Source organism: Musca autumnalis, unplaced genomic scaffold (assembly GCF_047663935.1).
Source record: "Musca autumnalis isolate F117 unplaced genomic scaffold, ASM4766393v1 scaffold_3, whole genome shotgun sequence".
Taxonomy (NCBI): Eukaryota; Metazoa; Arthropoda; class Insecta; order Diptera; family Muscidae; genus Musca; species Musca autumnalis.
The window spans coordinates 147,069,071-147,086,124 of record NW_027411866.1 but is presented as its reverse complement, the minus strand read 5'-3'; the positions used below and the strand labels follow the sequence as shown (position 1 = coordinate 147,086,124).

The 17,054-nt window shown below is 34.8% G+C and overlaps 1 protein-coding gene and 1 long non-coding RNA gene across 19 annotated transcripts in view; one reads left to right on the top strand and one right to left on the bottom strand.

The window, feature by feature from the left end:
• Positions 1 to 14,118, top strand: part of Tlk (Tousled-like kinase) — a 130,608-nt gene extending 116,490 nt beyond the window's left edge. For 10 of the 18 annotated variants that reach the window (XM_073974742.1, XM_073974731.1, XM_073974733.1 and 7 more), the window contains 7 exons: positions 7,444 to 8,347; positions 8,459 to 10,248; positions 10,331 to 10,509; positions 11,225 to 11,417; positions 11,489 to 11,694; positions 12,285 to 12,504; positions 12,566 to 14,118. In XM_073974742.1, the coding sequence (XP_073830843.1) occupies positions 7,444 to 8,347; positions 8,459 to 10,248; positions 10,331 to 10,509; positions 11,225 to 11,417; positions 11,489 to 11,694; positions 12,285 to 12,504; positions 12,566 to 12,826 (3,753 nt within the window). In that variant the 3' untranslated portion in view covers positions 12,827 to 14,118. Of the gene's footprint in view, positions 1 to 4,169; positions 4,367 to 5,265; positions 5,590 to 5,996; positions 6,267 to 7,443; positions 8,348 to 8,419; positions 10,249 to 10,330; positions 10,510 to 11,224; positions 11,418 to 11,488; positions 11,695 to 12,284; positions 12,505 to 12,565 lie in introns of those variants that run through there. The other 8 variants (XM_073974740.1, XM_073974727.1, XM_073974726.1 and 5 more) reach the window with 6 other exon arrangements.
• On the bottom strand, positions 4,358 to 5,241 carry LOC141397888 (uncharacterized). The gene is made up of 2 exons (XR_012411559.1): positions 5,118 to 5,241; positions 4,358 to 4,850 (listed from the first exon to the last, which is right to left on the bottom strand). It is a non-coding gene; the product is annotated as an uncharacterized lncRNA (long non-coding RNA).
• Positions 14,119 to 17,054: the final 2,936 nt, after the last annotated feature.

The following is a 17,054-nucleotide window of genomic DNA, read 5'->3' as shown; positions in this document are numbered from 1 at the left end:
CTTTTTTCAACTCTGCGTTTTTGTTGTTGTTGTTCTTGTTGAATGAGATGATGATGCCTTCTTTTTTCGGCTTTTATGTAAACGCTTTGTGTTTGATGACCTAATTTTTTGCGAATACAGAAAAATGTGTATTCTTGCAAACGGTCTCGTGGTAGTACACAGAATTTTTCTTCATCCCAATTTTGTATTTTTTTCTTTATTAATTAAAATATTTTTTTTAATCTACCAAAAAATACTTTATTGGGTGCAAAATGAATAACAATTTTTTTAATCCCCTTTTTATGTACGCATTTGACATTTGTTCAACACATTTTCGCTAAAATGGTTCGAAAGATAATTTTCTTCGAAACATTCCATTTGTGGGTCCACTCCTTCATTTACTTCACACAAATTTTCAAAAGTTTTTACACAAGTTCAGTTTTAGTACATGTCTAGAATCGTTTTGAATTTTTACAACAGTACAACTTTTTAGTAGAGCTGGCAAACCATCGATATTCCCAACATTAGATATTTTCGATATAATAGTTTAAAATATCGATTGCTATCGATATTATCGTTAAGCTGTCAACACCATTAATTTGAAGATGAAAATGGCGGAAATGTCAATGATTTTCTTGACATTTTGCACAATTAGTTCACAGAAACAATTGCTCTTACTTTATAAAAATATTAAAAAATACATTTTACTTTTCCGAAAAATGTGTACGTGTGACTACGGACTTACTTTTCACACACACAAAGCCGAAAAACAGCGAAATTTCTATTTATTTCAATGAATTTTAGGTTGGGGGTTTTTGTTCCGATAATATCGATAGGCAAAACTATCAATCGATAGTTCTACTTTTAGAGGGCAAGTACATACCTACATATCGCTCATTTACTCAAAGAATGACATAACTCAAAAAATGCGTTTTTATACCCCACACCACACTGTGGTAAGGGGTATTATGTGTTAGTGCATTTGTACATATGTAACATGCATAATATCTGTCCAATTTTGTTGAAATTTGGAATTAATGACGAAATTCGGTCTAGAAATAAATGTGCCAAATAATATCGAAATCGGTTCAGATTTGGATATAGCTCCCATATATATTTTCGGCCGATTTGACGTATTTTCTGCACCAAACACGCTATATACGACCGAATTTGATGAAATTTGGATTGTGTGACTGAATTCGGTTAAAATAAATGTGCCAAATTACAACGAAATCGGTTCAGATTTGGATATAGCTCCTATATATATTTTCGGCCGATTTGACGTATTTGCTGCACCAAACACGCTATATACGACCGAATTTGATGAAATTTGGATTGTGTGACTGAATTCGGTCTGAAAATAAATGTGCAAAATTACAACGAAATCGGTTCAGATTTGGACATAGCTCCCATATATATTTTCGGCCGATTTGACGTATTTGCTGCACCAAACACCCTATATATCTGCCAATTTTGATGAACTTTGGAATGTGTGACAGCATTTTGTCTAGTAATAAGTGTACCATATTATATAGAACTCAGTTCAAATTGATATACATATATCTCCTATATTTTACATATTCACAGTGGTGTAGGGTATCATGTAGTCGGCCCCGTCCGACTATGATTCTTTCCTTACTGGTTTTATTTTGTTAACAATTTCTATTATTTCTGCGATTTCTACTTCATACCTATTGTACACAATTTTCATGTTAATATCTATAAAACTCAAGTGGATACTTTTGACTCTGACTCACTGTAAGTGCAGTTTAAGGGCTGCACGATTGTCTTGAAATTTTTGCTAAAGGTTGTCCTTGTATTATTGTTTACTATGATAGAATTTTTTTCGTGGGCAAGTCTTACTTCTTCAAAAGTTCTAAAAATCCTACGGAAACCAACTAAGATGGATGTTTGGCGTCATAACTATCGTAAGGAAAATTAGAGCAAATTCTCCGATTACTTCAGTTTAAGGCCACTTTTCGGATCGTGTCGACATTTTAAAAGCGGCTACAACAATATAATTTTTTTATATATGGGCCCCGAGATGTCCCAATATTTAGGGCTACAAGTTTATACACCTCTCGTTGTGAAGTTTTTAGTAGTCTTTGTTGCACTATAATTTCATTCTCCGTATTTCGCTCGATAATGTTTCTCTTCTTAATGTTCCATTCCAGCTTTTGCAAGAATTTCCCAACATGAACTACTCCATGAACAGTGCTCGTATTTTTTATGAACTAGACTGAAATTGTTGCACCATTTTCAGATAGTTTTATTTTATTCACAATTCTTGGCCCAGATCCACACGTTTATCTTTAACTTTTTAATTTCTTAAATTAATTACATCATTCAACAAAATCTGAAAAGAAACACCTCTTTTTATACATATGTATGTACATTAGAGCGGTTTTAAAAAATCGATGTCGGTTTTTTTATGCGGCACCATCCTAAAATGTTAAGTTTTGTTAAAAATTAAGATTGCCAAAGTTTGAGCTCAATCGCGCCTCTGGGGCCTCAAAGTTTCCATGGGCCCTTTATATAGCTAATACTGAAATCTGACCCGATTTTCAAAATTTTTTGTAGGATTACTTGTTTAGCCACTTCAAAGACATGGTAAAATGTTTTCATCGATTGGACAATAAATGTGGTCTGTAGAGCGATTTCTTTAAAATTCCCCTTTGGCCCTACACAAATTTGTATGGGACCAAAGGCGAATTTAAAAAAAAAAATCACTCTGCAGACCGTATTTATTATCCAATCGATGAATACTGTTTACCAGTTCTTTGAAGTAACTAAACAAGTAATCCTACAACAAATTTTGAAAATCGGGTCAAATTTTATTATTGGCTATATAAAGGGCCCATGGAAACTTTGAGGCCCCATTGGCACGTGTTAAAATATTCCGGTTGACCTCAAACTTTGGCAATCTTAATTTTTAACAAAACTAAACATTTTAAGAGGTTTCCGCATAAAAAAGTCCGACATCGATTTTTTCCTTTGAGTTAAAACCAGGCTAATGTACAGGTTAATGTTAAGCGATTTAACCCAATGTAAAATCAACCACCATCCATTATAACCACCTCTGTTAAATGCCAACCATAAATGTCCCACTGTGTTTAAATAATAAATAAGACAGTCAAATGATACACCTCATTGACCTAACATCTGTTAATTTAACACCTTATCTTGTTATATCTCAAAACTGCCAGAGCAGCAGCGCATATTCTCTGTACACAACATAACAGGAGCTGCAAAGGCAAAAAAAACTCAAAACATTACAAAAGAGTGCAATACACAGTGTGAGAGAGAGAAAATTGCTAAATAAAAAAATTCCCACAACTCACTTACCTACTCTCAGAAAATATTTTAATTTTGACAACATTTTTGTTTTGACATTTAGCAAACATTCGTTACTAAAGCAATCCACTTTTTAACATACATACATGTGTAAAATAAATACAGTTTGTCAACTAATGTATTGCAAAACCGAAATTGTAACAAATTGCCTATTAATTGTTCATTTAGGGCAAAGTAAGACCATGTTTATATTATAGCCTTTATGCAGGGTTAACTTCCTCAATGAGGATTTATTTGACGTATACGCAAAGGAATTGACATTTGAAACCCAGTGGGTTTGTTAAATCCGGTTATATATAAACGTACTATAAAACAACATAGTATATTTTGAGGGAATATTGTTTTTAGAACCATAGCAAGAGATTTGCACAAAAAACATACATAAAAACATATAAATGAACAATTAATATGCAATTTGTTACAATGTTTTTGCAATTCATTAGTTGACAAACTGTAATTTGTAGATATTCATACTTTGCAATAAATGCACAAACATATTAACCAAAATCTCCCTTTTTGAACTTGGATATAAAATTGTTCCCCGTTTTTGTATTCTTCATGTTGTGCGGCGTTTTTCTTTTTGTAAAACACGGCAACCCATTGTTGTGAATGATTTTCATCTACATATCGTTGTTGTTGTAATTTACTCTATTCACACACCAGCCAGCCAGCCAGCCGTAGAAGAGCATTTGCCAAAAGATACATACACACATCCACACGAATTCTTTGCTCCCTCGCTCGCTCATGAGCTCTGCTCTGTTATGCATATGTATGTAGCTATGTGTGTGTGTTTTTGTACAATGACGTTGCGAACCACAGCAGCAGCACGACGATGAGACAACAACACACCACCACCATCATGAGACCATTTATTGGCGTATAAAATATTTCTCTTCCTTCCTTTTAACATTATCAACGTCTCGCGGAACAAGACAAGTTTTTTCGTTAAAATATCCATACAAGTTTTTTCATTTTTGCTTTCAACTACAATTTGACAAGAAAAAAATACAAAGCAATAAAAATGCAGTGAAAAGTAAATTCTTTTTATTTTACAATAAAAATGTTGATAAATAATCTCGCCAAATAATCAATCACCAGTGTTGGAAAGTGTTGAAAAAATAATAAATTAAAAAATTGCAAAAAATATTGGAGTATGAAAAATCATTAATTTCATTTGCTTTTGTGTCTTTCCTTTTTTTTGTTCCTCAATTCAGTGGCCGCCGCACTGACACACACTTACACACCCATACACACTCTCCCAAAAGCAATTTTTTTTGTGCAGTGAACAAAAACAAAATAAGAAAAATAAAAAATGATGATGACGATGGCTGGATAATAAAAAACAATAATTTTTGTTTAATATTTATACATTAATTTATCCTAAAATTTCATAACGAAAAGAAAAAAAGTACTTTTCCGCAATCTTTTAACTCCCAATACCACTCACTCACCTCACCACAGAGGCGCTCTCTGTCCCTGTCTCTCCTGTGTGTGTGGTACTCACAATGTCGTTTTGTCTGTCATCGTTTGGGTTTGAGAAAAAGATAAAAACGTACAACAAAAAACAATTTTGCAATTTTTTGAAAATTCGCATAACATTTGTGTGAGTGTGTTTGTTCGTAGGAAAGATTTTTTTAATAAAAAAAGAAAGTTAAATGACTTAAATATTTAAACAAAAATTTCTATCATCAAAAATAAAGGCAACTTTGCAAAAAATACAAATTAAGAAGTGCAACAACAATGTTTTGTGTTTAAAAAAATTAATTGAAAATTTGAGTTTTTACAAATAGAAATTAATCACAATAGTCTATAGTTTGTAACGTTGTTTCTCCCTTCGTGGTAGCCATTTTTATTTTTTCTCGTGCCTGCTTTTGTTATTCTGCCCGTATTTTGTGTCTTGTATTCGTCGTCGCCACCGTCGTCTTTTAGTCTATTGTTGTTGTTTTTGCCCCAGCCATATTTAACCGTCCGTCGTCTATACTTCATGCAAATCTCTTAAACTTTTTTCTCTACTGCTATTTCTTCTTTTTCATCGTCGTAGTTGTCGTGTTCCTCCAACTACACTACAATGGCAAAAACAACAACGACGTAATCGCCGGACGCACCAAACAACCGACCAAATGACAATTTGCCTGCCCGCCCGTCTGTCAGTTAGTCGATGGGTTCTATAGATATTTCGTGTTTATTCGCGGATTTTTGTGTATGAAGAAATACGCGTGTGTGCTGTGCACCGAGGAGGATATAGCAACAACAATAGTAGGCCTGCACGAGTAAATATACTTTAGTATATGTTTAGCACACTCTTCGACCGGCTGTGTGTGTTTGTGCGTATTTAAAAGAAAAGAAGAAAAAATCGCCGTATTCTTCGTGTATTTTATGCGCCTGTGTTTTTTATTAGCACTGTTGTTGGCTGCTTTGTAATTTTTTAAGTATTTTTCTTGTTCTCTGTTTTGATTGTTGTGTATTTTCTTTGCTTTTTCTTCGTTCGTTTCCATCGTGTTTTGTTATCCACAGATGTGTTGGGTCTTCGTATGGCGAGTTAATAAATAAAACACTTTACAACACTGGTGATTTGACAATTTTGACATAATCATTGTGCTCAGTGGTGCCTCTGTGTGACATGGTAGTGTTAACTCTTTCTCTCTTTGTTTGTTTGCCCATAGCAAAGTGGAGTACATCTCTGTCGTTTTAATAAGAATAATACACGAATGACAGCTGTTCCATCATCATCTTCCCATTGAAAACCCCGAAAAGAACAAAAGTAACAACAAATTATAGTAAAACAATAAAAGGGAGAATCAATAATAAATGACAAATAAATAGCAAAAATATAAAATTGTGTGAAAATTTTAATGGAATTAATAAAAGTTATGACTACTACTTGACCTTTACCTAAAGAAGGATAACAATAACAATGATGATGTCTAAAAGATGTGAGTTTTTTGTTAAAAATTGTTTAGTGTTCATTTTTATTTAAACAAGAAAATAAGTTTCTTTAGTTTGAATCCGTATAAGGTACTTGGTTAGTTTTCTTTTTTCCCTTTCCTTCCTACTTCTCCTCCTCCTTTATCATCTTGTTCTTTATTATAAATGATTTTAATTATACATACATACTTTTGCTTAACTTTTACATTCTATGTACTGTGTGTATGTATGTGAACAGAGTATATAAGTATGTCAAATTCAAAGTAGTCAAAGCATCGTTTCTTTTTTACTTGGTGTTTTTAAAGATTCCACCCTTAAATTTTCCATTGTTTCTTCATAAAAATTGTGTGATGTCTTGGACACATTGATTCCTTTAATTGTTTCTAATGTCGTCTACTTCCCGAAAATTCCTTGAAGACAGACAAAAGAAAAGAGTACGATAGTTTTTTCGTTAAGCATTAAACTCCAATTTATGGAACTATGAACATTTAATATCTAACTACACATTTAATAATAATTTGTATCTTATTAATTCCTAACAAATTAAATGCCGTTGATTAAAATCTTATTGCCGTGAAGTGAAAGTAATTACATTTGTAATTAGTGCACTCGTACTATACGTCATATGTAACGTATCAGCTGTTCAACCATTTTGCTATCATTGTCAAAATTGAGCAAGCAATGTATCTCTATAGTGATTAGTGAAAATTGTAACGTATCGTAATTGTGCACAAAACAAAATTAACTATGGTTAAAGATGAAGACAACAGTCATATTTAGTCATATTTGATATGTTCCTTTATTTCTGAAAATGGTAAAACCGGCAAAAGTTGTAAACTGCTCCCATATGAATTATATAGTGTCTTAAATAAAGGAACGCTTTTCGAGTAAAAAGTGGTAAAACTTGAAGATTCTTGAACGTAAGGGAACAGAGCTATTGTTTAGACAGCTTATCAGAGGAATCGGCTTCACAAATACGACGAATTCATTGGACATTATTTGTTTTGAACAAGTATATAAAGCAAGTGTAGTTAAGGGAGACACCCTCGATTTGAATGCTGCAGTTTCAGCCGGAATGAAGTTCATACATTTATGCCATTAATTTTATTAAACTATTCATATTTGCAACATTTCTGCAAACGTTATCCTAATTCATTTTCCTTTTTGCTTCTTCCTCTATTGCAGATGTCCGCCGGCGCTCAATTGCAGATGGCCCCACAGACATCGACGTCCATAAGCCATCATACAACACAGCAACAACAAACGCATTTTGTTCATAATTCACAGCAGCAGCAATCGCAACAGGCACTTTTGTCACAGGTACAACAGCAACAACAACCGCAATTAATCCAACAGCAGCAGCAGCAACAAACACAACAGCAGCAACAATTGCAATTGCAACAACAACATTTAACACATTATACGCAGCAACAACAGCCCCAAACACTTGCCACAAATCCACATTCTCTCCATCAACATCAGCAACAACAACATCACCACCTTCAAACACCCACATCGCAAACACAAACTTCTCATCTACAACAACAGCAACAGGCACATTCACAGCAACATCTATTGCTGCATCAGCAGCAACAGCAACACAGTGGTGGTGGCCACAGCAGTAATCCTGACTCGAATATGAGCACTGGCTCTTCACACAGTGAAAAAGATGTTGTTAATTCAGACATGCTAAGTGCACAGCAACAACAATCCAGCGGTTTACTACAACAACAAATTGGTATTTTGCAACATCAACAGCAAACAAACGTAACAGTATCAACAGCTGGCAACGGTATGATGAATACCGGAGGCGGCGGTATGGGTATATCAACAGATCCAAATGCCATGCAAACAACAAATCATCATCTTCCTCATCAGCTATCACATCAGCCACAAACAGTTGTTGGTAGCGGTGCCGGCGGTGCTGCTATAGTTGGTGGTGCCACAAACACCGGACGCATGGAAAAACTATCACGCACTCCAACTGAACGAAAACGTAAGCGAAAAATAACCGCTTTACACACAGATGACAGTGGTGGTGCTGGTGGAGGTGGTGGTGGCGGCAGCGGTCCTGGCGGCGGTAATGGAGGTAATAATAATCATAGTTCAAGCAACGCTTCTAAATCAACTAAACACAACAATTCATCCTCCTCCTCTTCAGGTTCACAATTATTAAAAAACAATTTATCTCTAAATTTAGGTGCTCAACAGGATCGTCTTCAAATGCCCGGTTCCGGCGTTGGCGCTGGTGGTGGTAAAACCCCTCGTCTCCTACCACCCGGTAGCGGAGGTTCTTTAGGCGATAATAAAAAGATCAATGACTATTTCAATGCTAAGCACAGTGTACAGTCCACAGGAGCCACTAATAGTCCTATGAGGCATACAGCTGGCGGCGGCTCTAAGAGTCCCTCATCGGCTGGCCCGCAACAACAGCAGTCGCAGCAGCAACCTGGTCCCCAGGCCCAACAAGTGCCAACATCTGTAGGCGGCGGTAATAGCACGTATCCCATGTATCCACCTAGTCCACAGCAACCACAAATTTCAGCACCCGGCGGTATACCGCCAACACCCACGTCACAACCCCCGCCTCCAGATTTCCATTACAGTAGTGTAGCGGCTGCCAACTCGGTAACGGGCAAGCAGCAAAGGCAACAGCAAACTTCCAATGCAATGGTTCCTCCGCAATCACCCCTAGTTGGAGTGGGCGGTAATGTTAGTCTAATGACGTCCTCCCACATGGTACACAATCAGGCTGCAGGTGGTACCCTTATGGGTGGAGCAGCAGCGGGCGCTGGTGGTGTTGCGGGAAATGGACCTCCTCCACCTCCTCTGCCACAACAGCAGCAACAGCAAACTCTCCAACTTCCCGCCTCTTCCGTCGTTGCCACAAACGTGCAACAGACACTGACAACCTCGCAGCAACAACAAATGGCCGCTGTAGCGGCTGCCCAACTCAATTCACTGCAACATGCCGGCATGCTCACCAACAATCCAGGCGGAGTACCACAAACAGTTGGCGTTAGTGGTGCGCCCCAGCCACCCCAACCCTCGACAACGATGGTCACCAAAGGAACACAAACCGATCTCTCTCAACACGACATGCAAGAGCGTGAATCGGAGAGTGAATCCAGCAAATCAAAATTGGATGAGATGACAAGACTGTCTGATGAACAAAAATGTCAAATTATTGCTCATCAAAAACTAATCGATCAACACAAATCCCACATAGCCAAGTGTATTGATGTGGTCAAGAAGCTGCTTAAGGAGAAATCTAGCATTGAGAAAAAGGAGGCTCGTCAAAAATGCATGCAGAACCGATTGCGGCTGGGCCAATTCGTTACACAGCGTGTAGGTGCTACATTCCAGGAGAACTGGACCGATGGCTATGCCTTCCAGGAGTTGAATCGACGACAAGAAGAAATCTCTGCAGAACGTGAAGAAATCGATCGTCAAAAGAAGCAACTAATGAAAAAGAGGCCAGCCGAATCTGGTCGCAAACGTAACAATAATAGCCAGCAAAATTCCAATTCAAATGATTCCTCCAATTTGAATGCCGGATGTGATCGTCTATCGGGTAATGATAGCGGCATTAGTGGCGTCTCCTCGGCTACCGGTGGCGGTGGTGGCAGTGGTCGTGGTCTATCACGATCAAATTCGACACAAGCTCAAAATCAACTGCTGCACAATGGTGGTAGTGGTACCAGCGGCACGGGCATAGGTTCTGATCGTCTATCAGATCGTGGTGGTGGCGGTGGTTCGGGACGAGGTGATAATTCTGGCAGTGGTTCCGATTCAGCAACGTTCCTTAAACCTGATCCCGTATCGGGTGTCTATACCGCTCAAGAATATTATGAATATGATGAGATTCTTAAATTACGCCAAAATGCTCTCAAAAAAGAAGATGCCGATCTTCAGTTAGAAATGGAAAAATTGGAACGTGAACGTAATTTGCATATACGTGAATTGAAACGTATTTTAAATGAAGATCAGGTGGGTATTTGAATAATGTTGTTTGATATAATCGTTTAATGTAAATGCATATTTTTTCATGTTTATTTTATTTTTTTTTCAGTCCCGCTTCAATAATCATCCAGTATTGAATGACCGTTATCTATTGCTGATGCTCTTGGGAAAAGGTGGTTTCTCTGAAGTCCATAAGGCTTTCGATTTAAAGGAACAACGTTATGTTGCATGTAAAGTTCATCAATTGAATAAGGATTGGAAAGAAGATAAGAAGGCCAATTATATCAAGTAAGCGAAGAAAAGAGATACAATTTGGGAAATTCTGTTCGTTAATTTTTTATTGAGGTTATAGGCTATGGGAAGTAAAAAATGGGTATTTGAATTATAACAAGTGCCAGTTATTTATGATGAAAATTTAAATATTTAAGAACTAAGTTCGAGTCTATATAAATCCTATAATGCAGTAGTGTATTTTATCCTGCAAAGTGTCAGGATATGGGTAGAAATTTAGGCAACTTTTGCAGTAGTTGGTTTCTTAGCTTTAGATCAAGGGATTGCTGTCTTAATCAGAATGATAAACATATGTTGTGGGGTAAGTACAAAGGCCTGAGAAGTTATTACAACACAAACTATTCCAATGAAAAAATTTGATACTATCCACAGGAGAAAGTTTTAAAATCATCATAGAAGGATATCTTTTAATATGAAAATTATGGCTGACTTCCGAAACGTCAGTTGCTTTGTATTCGTGTATGAAACTAGGGGTTCATAGATCGAGTTCCATACTAAAGTATTTTTATGAAATTGCAGTAGTGGGAACTCGATTTAAGAACCCTTAATTTCATGCACGAATACAAAGCAACTGATTTTTGGAAGTCAGCCTATATTTTCAAAGACATTTTTGTAAAACTGACAGCAATCCTAGTTGTTTCCCTTAACATAATATGATTCAAACCTGGGAATCGTATCTAATTTATAAATTTGTTTTATTTTTCTTTTACAGGCATGCTTTAAGAGAATACAATATTCACAAGGCCCTCGATCATCCCAGAGTGGTTAAATTATATGATGTCTTTGAAATCGATGCAAATTCATTCTGCACGGTTTTAGAATATTGTGATGGTCATGATTTAGATTTCTATCTAAAACAACACAAGACGATACCAGAACGTGAAGCACGTTCGATCATAATGCAGGTATGTATTTCACATTTCTCATAGAATATTAAAAAGTGACTAACTAAATCTAAAATTTGTTTCATTTTCAGGTTGTATCTGCTTTAAAATATTTGAATGAGATTAAACCACCGGTTATCCATTATGATTTGAAACCGGGTAATATTCTGTTAACCGAGGGCAATGTATGCGGTGAAATTAAAATTACTGATTTTGGTTTGTCCAAAGTGATGGATGATGAAAATTACAATCCCGACCATGGCATGGATTTAACATCCCAGGGAGCAGGAACATACTGGTAAGAATTGTGAAAACATAGCCAAAATGCAATAACTTTTTGACCTTGTGATTCGCCGGGCAATTCCACTATAGAACTAAAGGTGGCGAGTTCGACTATAAAAAGGAGGTATATTACCACTGAGCTAAGAATATGATCGGGCTCAACTCATTTATGTCAGCAATGTATTCCATAGTCCTTTCAGAAATGTTCTTGGGAAATGGTTTTTATATCATTGATAAGGTTAATAAAGAACTATTTCCACATGCCAAAAGGCACACTGGAAGATTTATCTCATATCTCATTATGAAGCAGACCTCCTTTTTATCGAGGGGACCGAGCGGCCATTCGGACGTTTTACTATGCCACGTGTAGAGATGTTTTACATTTCCTGGAATTAACATAGAAAATTTAGGGCAACATTATTCCGACTGACTTAGCCAAGGCTGAAATGGTCGAAGAATCGATCTTACGATATATAATACTGCACTAGGGTGGCACCATTATTGGCATTCTTTTTATTGGTCCCTGATCAATGATTTCTTATCCTAAACAGATAAAGAAAAATATAACTCTGTATTAATCTTTTTTTATTTCACGGGTTTTACCAGGTACTTGCCTCCAGAATGCTTTGTTGTGGGTAAAAATCCTCCCAAAATCTCATCAAAAGTTGATGTATGGAGTGTTGGTGTGATTTTCTATCAATGCCTGTATGGCAAGAAACCGTTTGGTCATAATCAATCACAAGCCACAATATTAGAGGAGAATACCATATTGAAAGCCACAGAAGTACAATTCTCCAATAAACCAACAGTATCTAATGAAGCAAAGGTAAGTTTCCTAATTAATTTCTGTTGTGAGATTTCCTTTGAAACGTTTGTTCTTTTGGCAGAGCTTTATTAGAGGATGTTTGGCTTATCGCAAAGAAGATCGCATGGATGTATTTGCGCTGGCGCGGCACGAATACATACAACCTCCCATTCCAAAGCATGGCCGTGGCCAATCGCTGACCCAACAGCAGCAACAGCAACAACAGCAGCAGCAACAACAACAGCAGCAACAGCAATCATCAGGTAATCAAGCCAATTCTGCCGGACAGACATCATTCTCAGCGGGCATGTTTGGCAATTTGAATCAATCGAGTTCGTCCTAGCTGCACACTAAACGTAATTCCAATTCATAATTGTTAAAGTTAATACAAAGTAATAGTAGTAATATCAATCACAACAACAACAACAATATTGGCCACAATCATAATCACCATAATCAGCAACAATATCAGCAACAACAACAAGCATTACAACAGGATCATCATAGTACCAACAATAACAACAGTAATAATCACCATAAACAACATCATCATCAACGACATCATCAAAATCAACAACATAGCATAATAAATCAGAATCTGAATATGAATCATCATTCTGTAACAACAAGAATGTCGTCCCATCACAATATAATAAACCAACAACAACAGCAGCAGCCACAGCAGCATCACCATCATCATACAAGAAGAAATAATGCAAGCTCCTCTTCATCTTCAACTCCGAATACAACAACATCTACAACAATGCTGCCTACAAACAATAACAACATTGGTGGTAATGGTGGCGGTGGTGGATATGTTGGTACAAGAAGTTTTCGCAGTCAACAACAACAACAGCAGCAACAACACCCTATAACAACAATGCAACAGCAATGTCGACAAAGCAAACAACAACAGCAGCAACATAAGATGCTCACATTTTCTTAGGAAAAACCTAAGAAGTAAAAGAAAATTCATACAAAGCGTTATAAGTATAGCTTTCCTCCTCCCAAATGAACAATATCTATGCAACTCCACTCTCCTCTACAACGGACAGTGGAGGAAATTAATTTAACAAAACTTTTACACTGCCGTTTGTCAGAATAGGTTTTCTTTTCCCCACTCTGTTTGTTAGAAAATAACGTAGATACTGGCCTTAAAGCTGGTGTAATTTGGGTGTGGCATATGTGTCATGAGGGGGTGGGTGGTAGGTAGGTGGTGAATGTCGCATGTAAGCCTTTGTGGGATTTTTTTCAACAAACTAGCTGGCTAGACTGCTGGTGTTTCATTGTTTTTTAAGGTATTCAAAGCTGTTTAAAGGGACTTTGTCAAACAAATTTGGATAGGATTGTCTTTTGTTATCTTATATTTCTATATAATAGCTACTTTCAATTTTACCACAGTGAAGTTATTTATCAAGCGATTTTATATTTCCCTCCTGAACTATTCTTTGTGATTAAAAATTCTCTCTAAATTCTATTGATGCATGTGTGGCCTTTTAAAGATTGCCTGACATATTAGAGGAGAAAGAATGCCATATTGAAAGTCACACATTTGTAAGTTTATCATTAAAAACGATCGATTTCTATCAGCATAATGTCGCTACCTTAGTATCTAAGGAATCGTACGAAATCAAATAGAGAAAGTAACGTCTCAATCAGCGGTCCGAACGTTTACTACAGAAAAAATCCTCTAATCTGAGTACTATGGACAAAAATTCTTTGATCTAAAGGGTAATTGTTTGTATAGAAAGAAACCTTCAGAATGTAAAGGTCAATATTATTTTTTTAAGTTGTCTAAAAAATAATAAAAACACTTAAAAATTCGGATATCGAATTTTTCGAAAACTAAATTCTTTAGAATTCTAAGAATCTTTCCTTTCAAAAAATTTGAACAAAGCTTCGTCAAAAATTTAACATTTTCACAAATTGAACATTAGTTTATTCTATAGAAAAAATCCCATGAAACAAATTAATTTTGTATTGAAAAGGTCTTCAGAAACGTACGACCAATTTTTATTTAAAAAAAGTATTTCTCATGAACTGCTTTATTCAAAATCGCTTCGTAAAGATTAGCACCGCAAATGAAGTGAAGTCATCGACTAGAGAATAATCGAAATACGTTTAGAAACATCTTAAAAATGTTCGCTATATAAAGGTATCAGATGATCCTTGCAGGTATTCATGAATAATTAACTTCAATTTAATTATAACATAAACTTATATTCAAATTCACTTAAATCGCTACCGACCACCTCTTAACACAACCACAAAGTAATTGCAGCTCTTCACAGAATCGATTTCTGAAATTGACAAAAGAATAACTTCTATGAACCAAATAGCATAGCAAAAAATAAGAATGAGGAAGCCCGCCACAATATATTCTCCTTTGTAAGACATGGTGATTCATTTTTATTAGGAAACACAAAACCAACCAACTGCGAAAGAATTTTTTAATTGTAAGTTAGAAACAAAAAACAAAAACAACCAACAATTTTTAGCCTACAAGGATAATGTGAACGTTTTGATGAAACACAAAAAAACAAAATGAATAATAAGCAAAAAAAAAATATTGAGAATTTCTGTGGATAAGGAACAAAAAGAAGAGAAGAATACACTTAGAAGAAGAACTGCAGCAAAAAAAAACTAAATTAAAACAAAATAATTGTTTAAGAAACTTTGTTATTGAAAAAAAAAGAATGAAAAAATACAACAAAAATATTCTCTGAGAAAAAAGTATATAAAGAATATATGGATGAGCAAAAAATTAAGTTTAATTAAAAATAAATAATAATGGTAAATTAAGCCTAACTTTTAAAATAATTAATTATAAAAAACCCACACATACATAATATAATTATTATAATATTTAGATATAACATAAAACAAAACAAAAAAATATGGCAACAAACCAGAAAATCCGTTTAAAAAACCGCTTAGAAAAGAAAGAAATTCCCTCAAGCAAAATACAAACAGTTCAAGACAAGCAAGCAAACATTCTCCTACTTTCTCTAAAGCATATTTATCAAAATTATAAGAAATAATTATAATGAAAGAAAAAAATAACAAATAAAAACAACATTTCTTCTCAAATCATCCATCACACCCAGCATCCATTGCCCTTCACCCCACCTTCTATTTCCTCCTGCTCCTCCTTCTGAACTCCTTCCATAAAATTGGCAGTAGGTTTTCGTTTTAACTTTGGCTTGGCTTTTCTCAATACCCTGCACGGCAAGGTATTTTAGCAAGTGAGAGTGAGTGATAAATGCACCGCAGAAATTTTTATTAATTGATTTTTTATTATTACATTATTATTATTGAACTATAATGTTCAATTTTCACATTTTATTTTTATTATTATATAAATATTAAAAAATTATGATTTTTTTATTATTACTTTTTTATTTCATATACATACCTATTATTATTCATGTAAACGTTTAATTTTTTTTAAGTTTCTAAACGAATAGAATGTTTTTAATTGTAATTTAGAATTTTATTCCCCAAAAAACACACCAACAACAACTTTAAACGAAAAAAAAAACAAAAAAAAAGCTACAATGAATATAAGTCTTAAAAATAATATCCTCTAATTACTAAGTGATTTATTAAAATACAAAAGAAAAAATACCACACATTACAAAAAAAAAAAACAACTATTAATAATTTTGTAAATAAAAATCAGTTGTAAGTTATTTGGTAAAATATTAAAACAAAAACAACAATGTGATTATTATTTTTTTTATTCTTATTAGTTGGTGGTTAAAAAAGTTGCTCCGCATCTTTGTGGGATTGTTTTTGGACTTTTTTTCACAAAAGGATGATTACAAAACATGAACAAAAAACGTTTTTGTTTAACAATGTCATTTTTATATTTATCTAGAAAATCCATTATTCCTGAATGGAGAATGGAAATGATGTATATATAATTTGTCCACAAACTGTGCATAAAATATCAAGGTTTTGTTTAAAAATTACGCTGTGGAACATATGTACTGTAATTGATTGAGTCCAGACAATTTTTTAAACATTTGTTAGTCTGTAATCAGACTTCAATATCCGTATTTGCTTTTACTTGGCGAGAAACCAATTTCACACCATAGACTCACAAAAACTTCCAAAAATATTAGAAACTTTAAAATTAATTGGAAAAATGATTGACAGTTGGCTTTTCATTCAACATTAATTACCTCATGAGAGAAGCGTTTGTCTTTCTTCTATTAAATGCTGCCTTCAAAATATATAATATCCGCATTCTTCAATGAAGGGGTTTATTTTCGTTTGAATTGGTTTGCTGCTATGCTGAGTAAATCGTCGAATATGTGATGCATAGTATTATCCACATTACCCATCATTCTTGGATAAATTACTCACAACTAGTACAGAGATTATTAAGAAGTTGCATATTAATTTTACACATATTGTGGATAAACCACTACAACTTTGTGGATACATTTTCGACAATTCGTGGTTAATTTATACACTAGAGTTATGACTTTTTTTCAACAATGATGTTGTGTAGCGGGAATGAATGAACTTTTACCTATTTTTGACTAAAATAAAGTTTATTATAT